This window comes from Mustela putorius, unplaced genomic scaffold (genome assembly GCF_011764305.1).
Source record: "Mustela putorius furo isolate JIRA1106 unplaced genomic scaffold, ASM1176430v1.1 tig00003901_pilon_pilon_pilon, whole genome shotgun sequence".
Lineage (NCBI taxonomy): Eukaryota > Metazoa > Chordata > Mammalia > Carnivora > Mustelidae > Mustela > Mustela putorius.
Window position 1 is genome coordinate 4,253,247 of NW_025422049.1, and position 14,369 is coordinate 4,267,615.

Consider the following 14,369-nt stretch of genomic DNA (forward strand, 5'->3'; position numbering starts at 1 on the left):
TGACTGCATAAGTGACTCTTAATCTCACAAAACAAACTGAGGGTTGCTGGGGGGAGGGTTTGGGTGAAGGGGAGTGGGGTTATGGACATTGGGGAGGGTGAGTACTGTGAAGTGTGAGTACTGTGAAGTGTGTAAACCTGGAGATTCACAGACCTGTACCCCTGGGGATTAAAATATATGTTTATAAAAAAATTAAAAATTTAAAAAAAAAAGTAGTGATCCTCAAGATATCTCACAGTTCTACTGTAAAAGACAAATTTGTTGGGACATAAGCTCATAGCTGCTCCTGCAGATCATACGTTGAAAAAATAGGCAAAAATCACCATAGGAAGGGAGAGTCAAAGTACCTAGACTTGAAATCTGAAGGCTGTATGATGTATGGGGCTTGTTTCCTGGAAAGCCCCTTCCAAGTACATATTTGGTGTTATGGTTGTGCATGTTTTACCCTCTTACTTATTTTTGCCAACAAAGTTCCTATTTCAGAGTGATTAGTGGTGTCTATTGTAGGACTGTGGGACCAAAAGCTGAAATAAAACTGGGGAAGACATTTCAGGAAATGTTTAGGGAGAGTAACAGACAATCCAAGGAGATAGAGAGCAGGGGCAATGGGGGAGGGGGGAGAAGACTCTACAAGATTACTGTATTCATTCACTTACCATCAGTTACTTCTGTCTGACACGTTGGCATGTCTTCTCACAGCATGGGTGTTTTACCTGCCCGGGCTCATTGTGAGCAGACTTGAGCACAGCAGTTCTTGTTCCTTGGATTTTTCTGCCCAGGTTCAGCAGGTTTGCAAAATCACTGGGAGTTGACAAGGAAACTACAAGAGACTCAAAGCCTATTTCGAACATTTACTGAGCTCTTACAATGACTTGGCCACAAAGATTGGCACTAAAACGCAGAAAAGAGTAAGACAGAGAGTCTGTCTTTATGGAGCCCATCCTCTAATGAGAAAGATAGAGAAGTAATGAAAACTGTATCATACAACATAGTCGCTGTTATAACAGAGCTACGGAAAACAAACTGTGAGCACAAAGGGGAAGTAACTCATTCTGCCTGGACAGAGTACTGGGGGGAAAACTGAGCTGAGCTTTGAGGGATAGGTAAGAGCTCCCCAAGCAGATAAGATGAGGAGGGCTTTCAAGACAGACGGAAAGGTATATACAAAAGCAGGACAGAATGGGAGAATGTGAAAGTAATTGTAAAACAGTTCATTATCACTGGAATCGAGATACAAATAAGAGGATGATGAGAGTAGGCAGTGGTCAAGTCATGAAGGACTTTGTATGCCTTAATAATAGGGAAGGTGCCCCTTATTCTATGAAGGAAGTGGAGCTGTTGAAAGATTCTAAGCCACACACTAAAACAATCTCAATGGAAAGAGGTAGAGGGGGGATGGTGGGGAGATAGGTATGTGTGGAGACCGGGAGACGAAGAAGTAAAGAAACACTGAACTAAAGCAGTAATGATAGCAATGGAGGTGACAAAACAAGTTCAGCATATCGTAGGAGTTAGACTCATAGTGGGTTTCATAATGAATTAGGTGTAGTGAGTGAGAAAAAGAAGAGCCGCAGTCAAGCCCACATTTCCAACTTGGGTGAATACACTCATGTACACTCATCCTAAGATGAGTAGGCAACACAGGAGGAAGAGCAGGGTTTGGTAGGGGGAGCAGAAAAATAGATTTCCCTTTTACTCTGTTGAGTTTGGGGGGCCTGCGAGGCATCCAAGTGGGGGCGATTGAGCAGGAAATTGCAGGGCAGGTGCCAACTCTGGACAGGAGAAAGTTTCAGCCTACAGAGATAAGAGTTAAATCTGTAAGAATGGATGAGATTGCCCAAAGAGAATGACTACACAGTATTTTCCAGCATTTTCATAAGTCAGTATCTCTATTTCGTGCACTGATGATAGTGAGATATGGTCCAAAAGAGTGGAAAATTCAAGTTCCTTTCTTATATCTTTGAAGTACATTCTAGTGGTATGACTTTTTTTCTTTTCACCGAAGTAGATTACCTTCTTGATGGTGTTTTGCTAAGGTTAATATTAAAATTGACTGATACTTCCTTTTCAGGAACCAGTCAGTTGCATAGTGAGGGTAATTTGAAGTCAGAGAGGTGTGTTCCGGGCATCAGGAGAAAGTCAGCCATGAGATGAAAAATTAGCCACAGATTATTCACAGAGCCCAAAGTGAACAGGTGATCATTAGAAGTTATTCATCAAATGTTTTATTGAGGCATTTAGAATCAGCACTAACGGGCCTGGATGTATTAACCCATATCACAGGTAGACAAACTGAGGCCAAGTGTTATGCTACTGTTTGTGGTGGCTACGCAGTGAAACAAAACGACAGTGCGTCACTCCCAGGTTCTTTTATGCCAAGCCAAAGTTCGATGCTGCTTTGAACGAGAGGGAGATTAAAATGTTACTGAGAATATTGTGTGGTAATTGTGGGCTTTTTATTCTTTTTTTTTTTCTTAAATCTAGGAATCATCCATAAAGGGAATGGAGAAAATATGTTCATTTCCCAGCAGCCCCCAGTTATATCAACCATAATGGGTAATGGACACCAGCGGAGTGTAGCCTGTACCAACTGCAATGGCCCAGCTCACAACAACAAACTCTTTGCTCCTGTTGCCTTAGCTTCTGGCCCTGATGGTAGTGTGTATGTTGGCGACTTTAATTTTGTAAGACGAATATTTCCCTCGGGAAACTCCGTTAGTATTTTGGAATTAAGGTAAGTCTCCTCTAATCTCTGTTTGCTTAGCGGATGAGGAAAAAGCAAGAATGAGATAACGTGAAGAGAAAGACGTTACCAGAAAGAGCAGAAAGTGCAGTTGCCCATATTTTAACCCTGAGCCTAAGATGCAGGAATAGGGACAAAGGACATATGTCAACATGCCCACTCCTTTGGAGACCCAGGAAGTGTTGACTTCCCTGTATGTGTGGCCTTCCCTGTTAGCATTGCTGTCACTGACATGGATCTCAGTACTTCCAGCTGCTCAGGTAAGTCACTCAACCTCTGTTGGTCACGATGGACACTGATCAAAAATATTTGTTTCATTCTAGCAGGTAGAGGTAATGCCAGATCCAAAAGGCTACATTTTCCAAGTTCTCCAGGTTCAGTCTTTTGAAGTGGTTACTTCATAAAAAAGAAGATAGAAGTCTGTGTTTGTGTACCCTGATAAGGAAGGAAGAACTCAGTTTTTTGTTTTTTTTACACTTGAAAGCTCTATTCCATTGGGGGAGGAAAAAAGATTAAAGCATTCATCATTAGACTTTCTTAATCCATTCTAGGAATTTTTTTGGGAGTCCAAAGTATTTTGACACCTTTTGAAAGGAATTCATACCTTCTGGTATTACATGTTCTGAAGTTACACAAAGATTACAACTAAATAGACTATGGCCTAATCAGCTTTATTTCTCCTTTTCTGAGGCCACAGGATGCAAATATATGCCCTCTGGAGTCCTAGAAAAGGGAACCACCCCTGCCCATACCAGTGAGGGTAGACAGACCTGTTTTCTTTCTTCTGGGTAAATGGATAGAGTCTTCTCTCCAGTTGGTTATGACAGCTTTATCCCTGACACATACCTTGGGAACTTTAGGCTGAAAGTTTCTCTTGTTCCAGGAGATTTTGATGCCATCCTATAAACTCATCCATAAAACAGTTGTTGCCTCAGGCATCACCTCATTGTCCTGAAAGATAGTGACCAAAAATAGTGCCTGGGAGAACAGAGACATTGATGGAGTAACTTCTATATACAGGGCACCATCAAGGCCAGTCAAAACATATGAGAAGTCTTGGGTCATTTCCACTTAACATTATGTTCACACAAGCATGGAAATTTGAATATATGAGGACATTCCTTGAAATTTTTCAGATTTTTGTGCTTGCTCTGGAATCTACCTCCTTTTTCTCAGACTAAGTTAGTCCTTCACACCTAGCTGAGGACATCTTCCAGTCACAAGACCCCATCATTTTTCAAAGTAATTCATTCCAATTTTAATGTTTCTTAATTATAATTGCAGACACTGTCCTGGAGAAGAAAGCTGTTAAGTTCCTTGACTGATTTTTAAAAAATAGGCTAACATTAAGATTTTATAAGGGTAAAGTGCACCTAGAGAGTCTAGAGGGGTATTAAGTCATAGCACCCTGCTCTAATCAAATGTTCACGTACCTTAGGGTGTCACACCTCATGGAGACTTGTCATTTCCATCAGTATATCTCTTTGGGCACATACTTACTGGAAAGCGAATGAGGAAGGACAAGGTGATTGTATGCCCACATTTAGAAATGATTTCTACAACATTCAACATTGTTTTCAAAATCCTAGGGATGCTCCTTTTCCATGATGCCAAACATTGATGGAGCACTGAACGATTAATTCACCATCTAAATGTTTCTAGTCATGCAGATATTAGCTCTCAAGTAGACAAAGACCTCACTAATCCTATAAAGCCTATATAGCTAGACCTCTGTAGCTAACTCCTCAAAGGAAAAACCATAAGATTAGCTAGAAAAACAAATACCAAGACTAATAATATTACCATAAAGAAAACCCAGCTAAGTTTAGTCCTTTCCTTTGTGATTTAAATGCAAATTTTCCTAAGGTGGAACAATTTTCATTCACTGATGAGATTCTCCTTTGCTCAGGGATCCTTAACAGTTCACAGATTTGCATTTTGGTCCAAAGTACCTTATGACCTTCAACACAAAGTCATTCAAAGAATAAAATAACGTAACTTGGACCCCAATTGCAAAGTGATTTTCTCAGTATAAAGAAAAATCCATTTCTGGCAGTGTGAAGTATTGTCCAATCCCTCTATTCATTCTTACTCCACAGTACTGTTCTCTCACATTGTCACAGCTCTTCAAACACATAGGCAAGCACACGCCATGAGCTCACACACCCAAGCTCTCTCACTTAGCCTGAATCTAGCTAGCTTTTCTGAGCTCACATCCTTTAAAGCAGTTCTTCTTAACTTATTTTTTTTTTTAATTCTCAGGACCCTTTCAGAATCTAAGGAGGGCTGTTGGACCTCTTCCCCGGGGGGCGGGGGGTGGGGGGAACATGTTCACACAAAATTGTACGTGTGTTTTCAGGGGTCCCAAATTTCCCCTTTCTGCCTATACGTCCCCGCCTGCTAGCAACCTACCCCTTTCATAGACTCATGGTTACCATTCCCTGGATTAGGTTCAAACGGAAAAGAAGTAGTTCTCTCTTGTGTTAGGTTCAAGGAGGAGAAAAATAGTTTTCCCTTATCTACTCTAATACTTATGCTTGGCCATCAGAGAAATAAACTGATTGAATTTACATGATTTTGACCTAATTGATAAGTAACTCCCTATTTTCCTATAGTCAAAACCATCAAACTAGTTTATGTCAGCAAACATTATCTGTTATCTTTACTCAGACACTAATAATAGTTCTTATTAGATTCACCTAAAAACTGTGTCTGGCTTGATCAGTAGTCTATACTTTATACATTGCATCTTTGACGTATGATTGGTAAATTTATTTATTTTCTTTATAGCTTCCAGATTTAAACTTCCTGTAGAGAAATAAGTTGATATAATAAGTCTCTGCTATGTTAAGAACCATAATGTTCAATGGATTCCATTGCATATAGATAGAAACTTCATTTTGTACCAGTTTTTTTGTTGTTGTTAAAATTTGTTGATTTAATTGCTGCCATCACCCTCCCCCTCCCAGTGCGTATTAGTCATTTTACTTGGTTGAGTCATCCGTTTCCTTGGAAACACAGACTAATATAGTCATTATGTTATTGGTTGCACTTAAAGCTGTGAATGGAAGAGCAAGGTTGTCAATAGGTTATTACAGAAGGGATAGAGAACATTCCAGATCTTGACCCTCTGTCAAGGTTATTCATTATATAACTTAACCATTCTGCTCTCTACTTCTCTATCTATAAAACTGATTTCAAGTTAATATTTGAGCATCTTCTTACATGTCTTATGTGGTTTAAGTTGTTTTAAGACCCACAGATGCATAGTTCTCAGCCCAAAGTTTGATGGCATTTTGTTTGTTCTGACATAAAGTTTGCTCCTACTGGATGCCCTTCTATCTTTCCTTCTCTTCGATCCTCTTGTTTCATTGTGGGCCACATTGAAAATTTCCAGGTGCCCTTTGACATGCCAAAGATTGGAAGACTGTAGATTTTTCCTTCCTCAGCTCTGCTGATCCAAACTCTCCCTGATTGAATTTCTTTCATCTGACCTCAGAAATAATTTCATTTTCATTGGTTGCCAATCATTTATTTCCTTTAGCTGGCCCATCATTGACTGAATGGGGAGAGTAAGGAAAAGTCAGTTCTGTCTTTATCATTAGCAATATAGCAAGAGCAACAATATTATTTCTTGTTATTTAAAGTATAAAGTACTCTTTTGCCCATTGACTACAGATTTCATCCATACATACACATCTTAGTCCTTCATTCCAGTGGGAAATTGAGGTAAGATAATAAAGAAGAGAAGATTAAAAGATCATTATGTAAGTAATTAAGCCTAAGGGAATCTTAAAAATACATTCTGTGAGGATTTTTATAAAGACACATTCATTTCTATAAGAGATAGTTTAGGCCTAGTTATCCCTGTGGTTTTGCTTCTCATGTTAAAATTTCATACACACACATTTTGGTAACACAAAAGGAACATCACAGATTTGTGAGCTTAGTGTTAGAAAAGACCATGGAGATATCTGGTACAACATGGCACCCACTACATGCCTGACGTTTGATCACATCTACTTTGTTTGATCCCTTTCAGTTAACAGGAAACTTAAATACCCCTCTAGACAGCCCATTGAATCTTTGGAGTGCTCTTTTAGAAAATTCTTGCCTACACTGAACTGAAATCCACCTTCATAAAACATCCACTCAGAAACAGCAAATGTTAGCATCTGCAGCAGCTTGGCAGCCACTCCTCTCTTAGACCTGACACGTTTCCATGTGTGTGAAGACAGACCTCATAGGTTCCTGAGCTCCCTCTTCTTCAGTGTGAACATCCCCAAGTCTACTATTTCTTATCAATTATGACTTCATTTCTTCTTCCTTGGTTTATGGCCTCAGGGCCATAGTCGGTTTTCTGAAGCTAATAGGGATAATTATATACGTGAAAATAGGAGGCACCATATCAAGTCCTTTGTAAAAATTCAAATATGAATATCCCTTTGCTTCCCTCTCAACTTCTAATTTCACAAATCTATTAGAAAACCTATTAAGCATGAATGGAAATTATTTATTCTTTATAAAAACCTCATGCTGTTATTGTTCATGATGCTGATATTCTCCAGATATTTATTTTGTCCATCCCTCAAAATGAAAGAAAGATGAAAATAAGAACCTGACAAATGTTTCTTGGTACCTTGAGTAACTTGGACTCAACATATGTCAATGTGACATAAAAATTTCTCTTGCAATTCTACCGTTTCTTTTACAGTGACTGGTTAATATTTCCTCCATCGTTCTCAGGACTTGATTCCTATCCCTGACTAGGGATGGAGTGGAACTAGAGTAGCACCCACTTAGGAGCAGTTAGCATGCAGAAGGCCAGGGGAACTTGTAGAGCACGCTGCTGAAGGAACAAATGGAGTCTGGATTTTGAGAGCTTGGAAAATAACTGAGAAATGGCCAAGAACCATCCTTTTGTCAGCAACACTGGAGCAACAAATAGAGAAACACTCCATGTAGATGAAATAGGTGGTGACCTTACCAGGGTGAGCTCATGTATTAGTGGTAGCACTCAACGGTTCCCTCCCCCGACCCAGAAACATCTTTGCTGGCCTTCCAAGGTGCCCAAATTCCCGCTCTAAGAAATGTGTTCCCTTGAGCTGCCACATTGCATCTTTAAGAGTCCCCAACACAGGAACCTCTGTTAGAATGACCTATCAAGCTAAAATCATCGTTAGTCCTTGGGCACTGATTCATTTGTTGGATTGGCTTCCAAGGAACGGCCAGCTAAAAACTGGGCCCTAAAACACAGGACAGGTAAGAAGTGAGAGGGGCAAGGGACAGAGCCAGAGCATGAGGGAAGATAGTCTTAGGTGAGGGTTGCTGGAGTTGGAAGCTCTAAGAAATCAGCAAATGGCAGAAGTGGGAACTCAGTCTTCAAAGGAAGAATATCACAGAAAGATGAGTAGGGAGGGAAGACCACTTTGGGATATCAAATATTTCTGGCTAAGCATAACAACATGCGGTTGAGTGCTATGGCCTCCACAGAGCAGGCCAGGCAAACTCACGATGCCAGATCACTAGGCAGCAACTCCACAGTAGGCATATTCTCTCTTTCTCCATCCCTCACCTCACAAAAGTAGAAAAGGAATGGGTCGAACCTGACGCTAAGTGAAAGAAGCCAATCACAAAAGGGCACATATTTTATGAGTCCATTTATATGAACCACCCAGAATAGGCAAATCCATAGAGGCAGAAAGCAGATTCATCACTCCCTGGGCCTAGGGCAGGTCAGGAATAGGTATTGACTGCTAATGGGTATGGGCTTTCTTCCTGAGGTGATGAAAATGTTCTGGAATTGGATAATGGCGATGGTGGCACAACTCTCTGAGTGGTACTAGAAACTGCTGAATTGTACTTTTTGGAAGGGTAAATTTTATGGTATGTGAATTATATCTCAATAATTTTTTTAATTAAAAAAGAATAGATGGCCCTTTTAATCATCTTGAACCTGAGAAATTCCAAGATCGGCTTAAAGACCCTACCATGGGGAACATTTCTTGCTCGCAAAAAGATTCGCAGTTCCACTCCTTTCTCCTCCTAAGTGGTGGCCAGCTTCAAGTCAGTGAGTTACCAGGCAGCAGTGCCTACCGATGGGCCCAGGCACTTGTGAAGAGCTCACACTGGCACCTCAGCGTGTAGTCAGTTGCTAGCTAGACAACGAACTGACTGGTGGTGGCTCAATCCTGAATCAATAACTATAAGTAATTCTGAGACAGAACAAGGTCACACACTGGAAATAAATTCTGTCATTTTCACTTCCTCCTTCTGAGATGTTAATGAGAGAAGCTGCTCTGCATAATATGGGACATCTTTCCAAATTCACAGCGACATTCTTGGCAGGATCAGAAGCAGCTGCAAGAAAGTCAAACCACTCTCCTCCCCACCCCTTGCCATTACCATTTCAAAACCCTTTGTAGCCACACAAATGGTTCTGTACCATGAGAATCTTCATTTTGGATGAAGCCATGTTTTAATGAGGTCCTTCTAGTACTTCCACAACTAAACTTCCTTTGGGAAATGATTTGAGCCAGCCTGGAGCACACTCACCTGCTAATTTAGAGGCTGCAAAAACAGGCAAGTGTCTACTGATAAAAAAAAAAAAAAAAAACCTCAAAGAGGTCCAAATGCCTGAGGCCAGATTTCTAATCAGAGCTTCCAGGCTTACCTTTTGACCTTTTGTGTCAAACCACAGGATGCCTACCCTTTTGAGGCAGGCCAGGGAAAGAGAAGAGTCAGTGGATCCTGACCTGTGGCCCAACTAGTAAAATCCCAGAAAGATTTTCTTTAAAAAGAGTTGAATCAGTAGGAGCAGATAGCTACAGATGAAATCATTTTGTATCTTCTCTTCTTCCCTGACATTCTGAAGAATAAGAACATTTTCTAGTTTAGATAAAAAGATGTGTTACCTTCATGTTTTTTTTTTTTAATGACATAAAGGGCGAGATTTAAAAGGATTTTCAAATTAAAATGACTGTATTTCACAGATGATTATAGCCTTTTAATTCAGGGCAGATTTGACCCAAAGTCAGGCCTGTACACAGACTGCATCCCCGATGTGAGAAGCTTCATCTCAGGTCCCAGAGTACCATGTGCCAAGACACTTACCAATGAGGGGCCCCCAAAGTGGCCTGCTTCTTCTGACCTGATGGGTCTGTTTTGCTGACCCAAGTTGCCCCTTTAGAGCACAAAGCATTAGAAGACACAAGAGCTTAGTAGTTGATGTTCATGATGTTTTACTGAAGCTAATCTGATGCAGCAGTTTTGATACCAGGGACATTCTGCCATGGTCTAAGAGAAAACATATATACTTTTCATTTAAGTTTTTGAGTATTGCTAAGGAATGTGCTGCTGTACACAAGAGATGTCTCTATCTTATTTCTGAGATCATATAAGTGGCTTTGGGATAGATTTGGGATGTCTGTTGCACACAAGGCTTGATTTTACATTTTGGTGAATGGCTTTCAAAACAGACTCTGGAATGGTCAGAATCTTTGTAGTGGTTACTTCTTCAAAGCCAGTGGTTCTTGAGAATCCAGTGGTTCTTAAACTTTTGTCTGTATCAAAATCACCAGCTGGGTTTGTTAAAAATCAAACTTCCGAGCCCCACTTCCACTTCGAGGTTCTGACTAGGGAGAACCCCAGGAAACTGCACATAGAGCGGGAACACAGGTGGTTCTGATGAAGATGTTCCAGAGAGAAAAAACTGCCTTCGAGCTCTGCCCACTCACCAAGCAAGATAGCCAATCACCCTGACGCCATCTTAGAAGGAGAAGCCAGGAGGGGTCAGGTCCATTTTGGCATGTACATCCAATGAAATGATCCCCATGGAGTCTCTAATAGCCACAAACTGAGTTAGAACTGGGTGTGTCTGGTTGAATTTGGCTTGTTGAATGATACTGATGACTCTCTATTTGTTTTTACTTGCCACTCGTGGATAACCTTGTGCACCCTAGAAACAGAGATACCAGACATAGGTAAGCAAACCACACCGGCAGCGACCTAATGCCCCTTCTTGCTTAACAGGCCACCTCCTAATAACAGGCTAACGGGGAGATTTTAGTTTTTAAGTAAAGCGAAAGGAATAATGTGAAAGCACGTTTAGAAGTTAGGATTCTGGTAAGTGTCTAACAAAAGAAGAGAGCTCCACTGAGTGGGAATTTGCTGGAGGATCAGACTATATCGAAAAGAAAACAAGATAAGTGAGACCTGGCAGTTCAGTACTTCATGGGAAAGCAAAGTCTTAAGTCTCATTATGTTTTCCTTAGGTGATATCACAAATGAGTCTGTAAGTTCAAATAGATTCAATGTTTTCAAGCTGCGGTAGTAAGGGAGGTGATACGGCAATCTTCTCAGATCCAGAAATATTGTTGGCGAGTGTATTAAAAGACAGTGAGCATGATGACCTTCTTGAATAAGATTTTTCCTCTTTCCTTTTGTGTGACCTCATGGTTTCTATTTCTTCCCACCAAAAAGAAGTAATAGAAAAACTTTAAACCAACCATTTACCAACAATGACACAGAGCTCTGAAATTAATCATAATGAGCATTTCTATTCAATTTGTTTATGCATTACACTTGTCAAAACTGTTCTAAATTACCTGAAATTGCAAAGGAGAAAATTGAATTTGTTCATTTCCGAATGCCAATTGTCATCAGAATGGCACTGATAGGGTTTTTAATTTGGATTTCGTTTGAGAGATGCCACTTCCTAAATGCCAGTGCACAAGCTCAGCCTCGCTACTTTGGCATAATTGATTCCTTAAGCAAATTAAGCTGGTTGTCAAATTGCTTACTGGTTAAATGTTGCACAGTATTAATTATAAGCATTAATTGTCCATTTAACAATCTATGTGATTTTAACTAGCATGAATGAAGTGATCTAAGTTGAAGGGCACCGCTCAAATGTAAAGCTAACCAGAAGGTGACAATAAGTCTAACACTGAAGTTACAAAAGAAATCTTCACATATCTCAAATTCCAATATGCATGTGGACACAAGGGATTAGAACAAATTGAAATGTAGTCCAGCAGTTTTCTTTCTCGGGTATGGCATGTTTTTAAAAAGTGGAAAGAAACCAATCTCCAAAAAGCTCAAGTGCACTTGGGAAATGGCAAGAAATGGCAAGAAATTACATATCAATATAGGAAACCTTCCTGACTGTTAGCTGTCAAGAAAATAACATTAATCAGATTTGAATTTTGTGTGTTGGGCTATTCCATTTTCTAAAGGCCAGCACACAAAATTTTAAAACAGCCTAGCTGAGCAAAATAGAATATGTTGCTCAGTTAGAAGAAGGCAGGAACAACATTTTTTTTTGCTACCTTCAGGACTAAAGTATTCTGAAGGTACTTTGTACACACAGTCACATAGGATCTAATCTAGTCTCAGTCAGGGCATATCTTGTTAGTGACCCTGGGCAAGCCCTTTATGTGTCTGGGTTTCCTCAGCTGAGATTTGAGGAGAATGATAATTTTAACTTCCCTCACAGGCACATTGGGGATATTCAATAATAAATGAATGTAATGCATTCCAAAGTGCTTTTCTGCGAATAACATTTCTCTTGGAAAAATAGCCTATGGACTTTTCCTAAACAAAACATGATTAATCTGGCTCAGCTGAAACTTCCACCAACTGGCTACCAAAATATTGAAGGGTGTTTCAGGGAAAGGTTGTGACCCCCTTTTTATTCTAGAAAGATCTTATGGGCACTGGAGAAATTTTATTCTAAAGGCAAAAATTCAACTAAATATGTAAAAACTTTTACCCAAACCCCTATTTAAGCAGTCTTTGCTACAGAGATGTCTTGTCTGATATGACTGCCAAATCAATTCTGGAGTCTGTTGGGGCCCTTTACAGTTTATTTACAGCAGCTGCCATGGTGGTTCCAGGGTTGAAGATGTCCCTGGAATCTACTGAATTCTCTTATTTGATGAAGTGAAGGTAAGTAGAAAAAAATCAAGTATTCCAATAGGATCTGATTTTTTTCCAATTAAAACTATAAACTGGGTCTCAAATCAGTATCTGCTAGCTTTTACTATCATTAACATACACAGATATGCTTAGAGGGCAAATATAATTACAAATATAATCAGAAACATGCCAGCCCTTAAGGGCAACTTAATTACCCTGATAATCCTCTCCCTGCCATTTTGCTGGGGTAGGTAGCCAAGACCTGGACACTTCTGTGTATTAGTTAGTTTCATGTCCTACAGTTTAGTTCAGAAGTAACTGAACATTAACCCCATCAGAGAGTCTGTTGACACTAAAGACAGAGATGAATATGGTTCCTGCCTACAGAGAGTGTACAGTGTAGTTGGAGAGATGTGAAAAAAATAGTGCTTACACCTAGCACTCACATCTTGGTTTCCAGTACCATTCTCCAACATAAGGAACCAGGGGTCATTAGCAAAATGATTCATTCCAGTACTCGGGCAGAGATTATAAAAGATGAACCTTGAGCAACTTTTAATGCCAAAAAGTAGAGAAGGACTAAAACAAAAACAAAACAAAACAAACAAACAAACCAAAAAAAAAAAAAAAAAACCCTCCACGCTGATGGATGTATGTCAAAGTGTCTCACAAGCCAACAGGAACAGTGGCCAATGGCAGAGCCTTTTGAACAACAAAGTAAAGTAGCATTGGGTTGTAATAAAAAAAATAAATACCCATCTCTACTGATACAAATGAACACCTGAATTCATAAATAAATGGAGGAGAAAAGATAAAGCTCTCATACAGAAGATTTCCAAATTGTTTATGTAGACACTCTACCTTCAAGAAGGTGAAGTATAATTCCCTACCCCTCAAGTGTTGCCTTCACAGAGTGACTTCCTTCCAAAAAGCACAATCTGGAAACTGGGAGAGAAAGAGTAACTTTACACTGGAGAAACCTGATAAACTCTACCTCAGCCAGGTGATCAAGGTCAACATTGACAGTGATAAGTCATGTTGAGTTATGTATCTTTGATTTGATTTGATTTGATTTGATGAGAATGGCACTTTACCCCTGTGGTCTTCCCCTCCAAAACCTATAACCTCTGTCTAACCAGGAGGAAAAAAAATTAGACACATTCCAGTAGAGGGAATCTTATAAAATACCTGACCAATACTCCTTAAAACATTTAAGGTCATAGAAACAAGTCTGAGAAACTGTCATAGCCCAGGGGGCCTAAGGAGACATGATGACTAAATATAAAATTCCGTATCCTAGATGGAATCCTGGAACAGGAAAAGGACATTAGGTAAAAACTAAGGAAATCTTAATAAAATATGGACTTCAGTTTATCTCTAAAAACAATGCTAATACAATATGACAGGTGCTGATAAGTCATATGTCCCTCCTCAGCTCTTATCTTTCCTCCTCTACTTCTGTTTACACACTTGACAATCATAGCCTATTTGCTGAACCGACTCCCACCTTGGACCATTAATTTCATGAAGAAAGGGGCTGTATCACACAGAAGAGGTCTACAGACCACAGCACAGTTCTCGGCACATTAGTGCACTTAGTAAATACTTCTTCATAGATTAATGAACAATTACATGGTTAGTGGTACTAAGGAAGGAACTCAGATGAAAGAGGAGAGGCTTAGATAATGACCATGAAGATAAAGAGAAG

The 14,369-nt window shown here is 39.8% G+C and overlaps 1 protein-coding gene across 1 annotated transcript in view; it reads left to right on the forward strand.

Moving 5' to 3' along the window:
* TENM1 (teneurin transmembrane protein 1) overlaps positions 1–14,369 on the forward strand; it is a 797,330-nt gene that overhangs the window by 680,730 nt on the left and 102,231 nt on the right. Inside the window, exons 22-23 of the mRNA XM_045068252.1 lie at positions 2,485–2,734; positions 10,705–10,725. Coding sequence (XP_044924187.1) covers positions 2,485–2,734; positions 10,705–10,725 — 271 coding nt within the window. The remainder of the gene's footprint in view (positions 1–2,484; positions 2,735–10,704; positions 10,726–14,369) is intronic.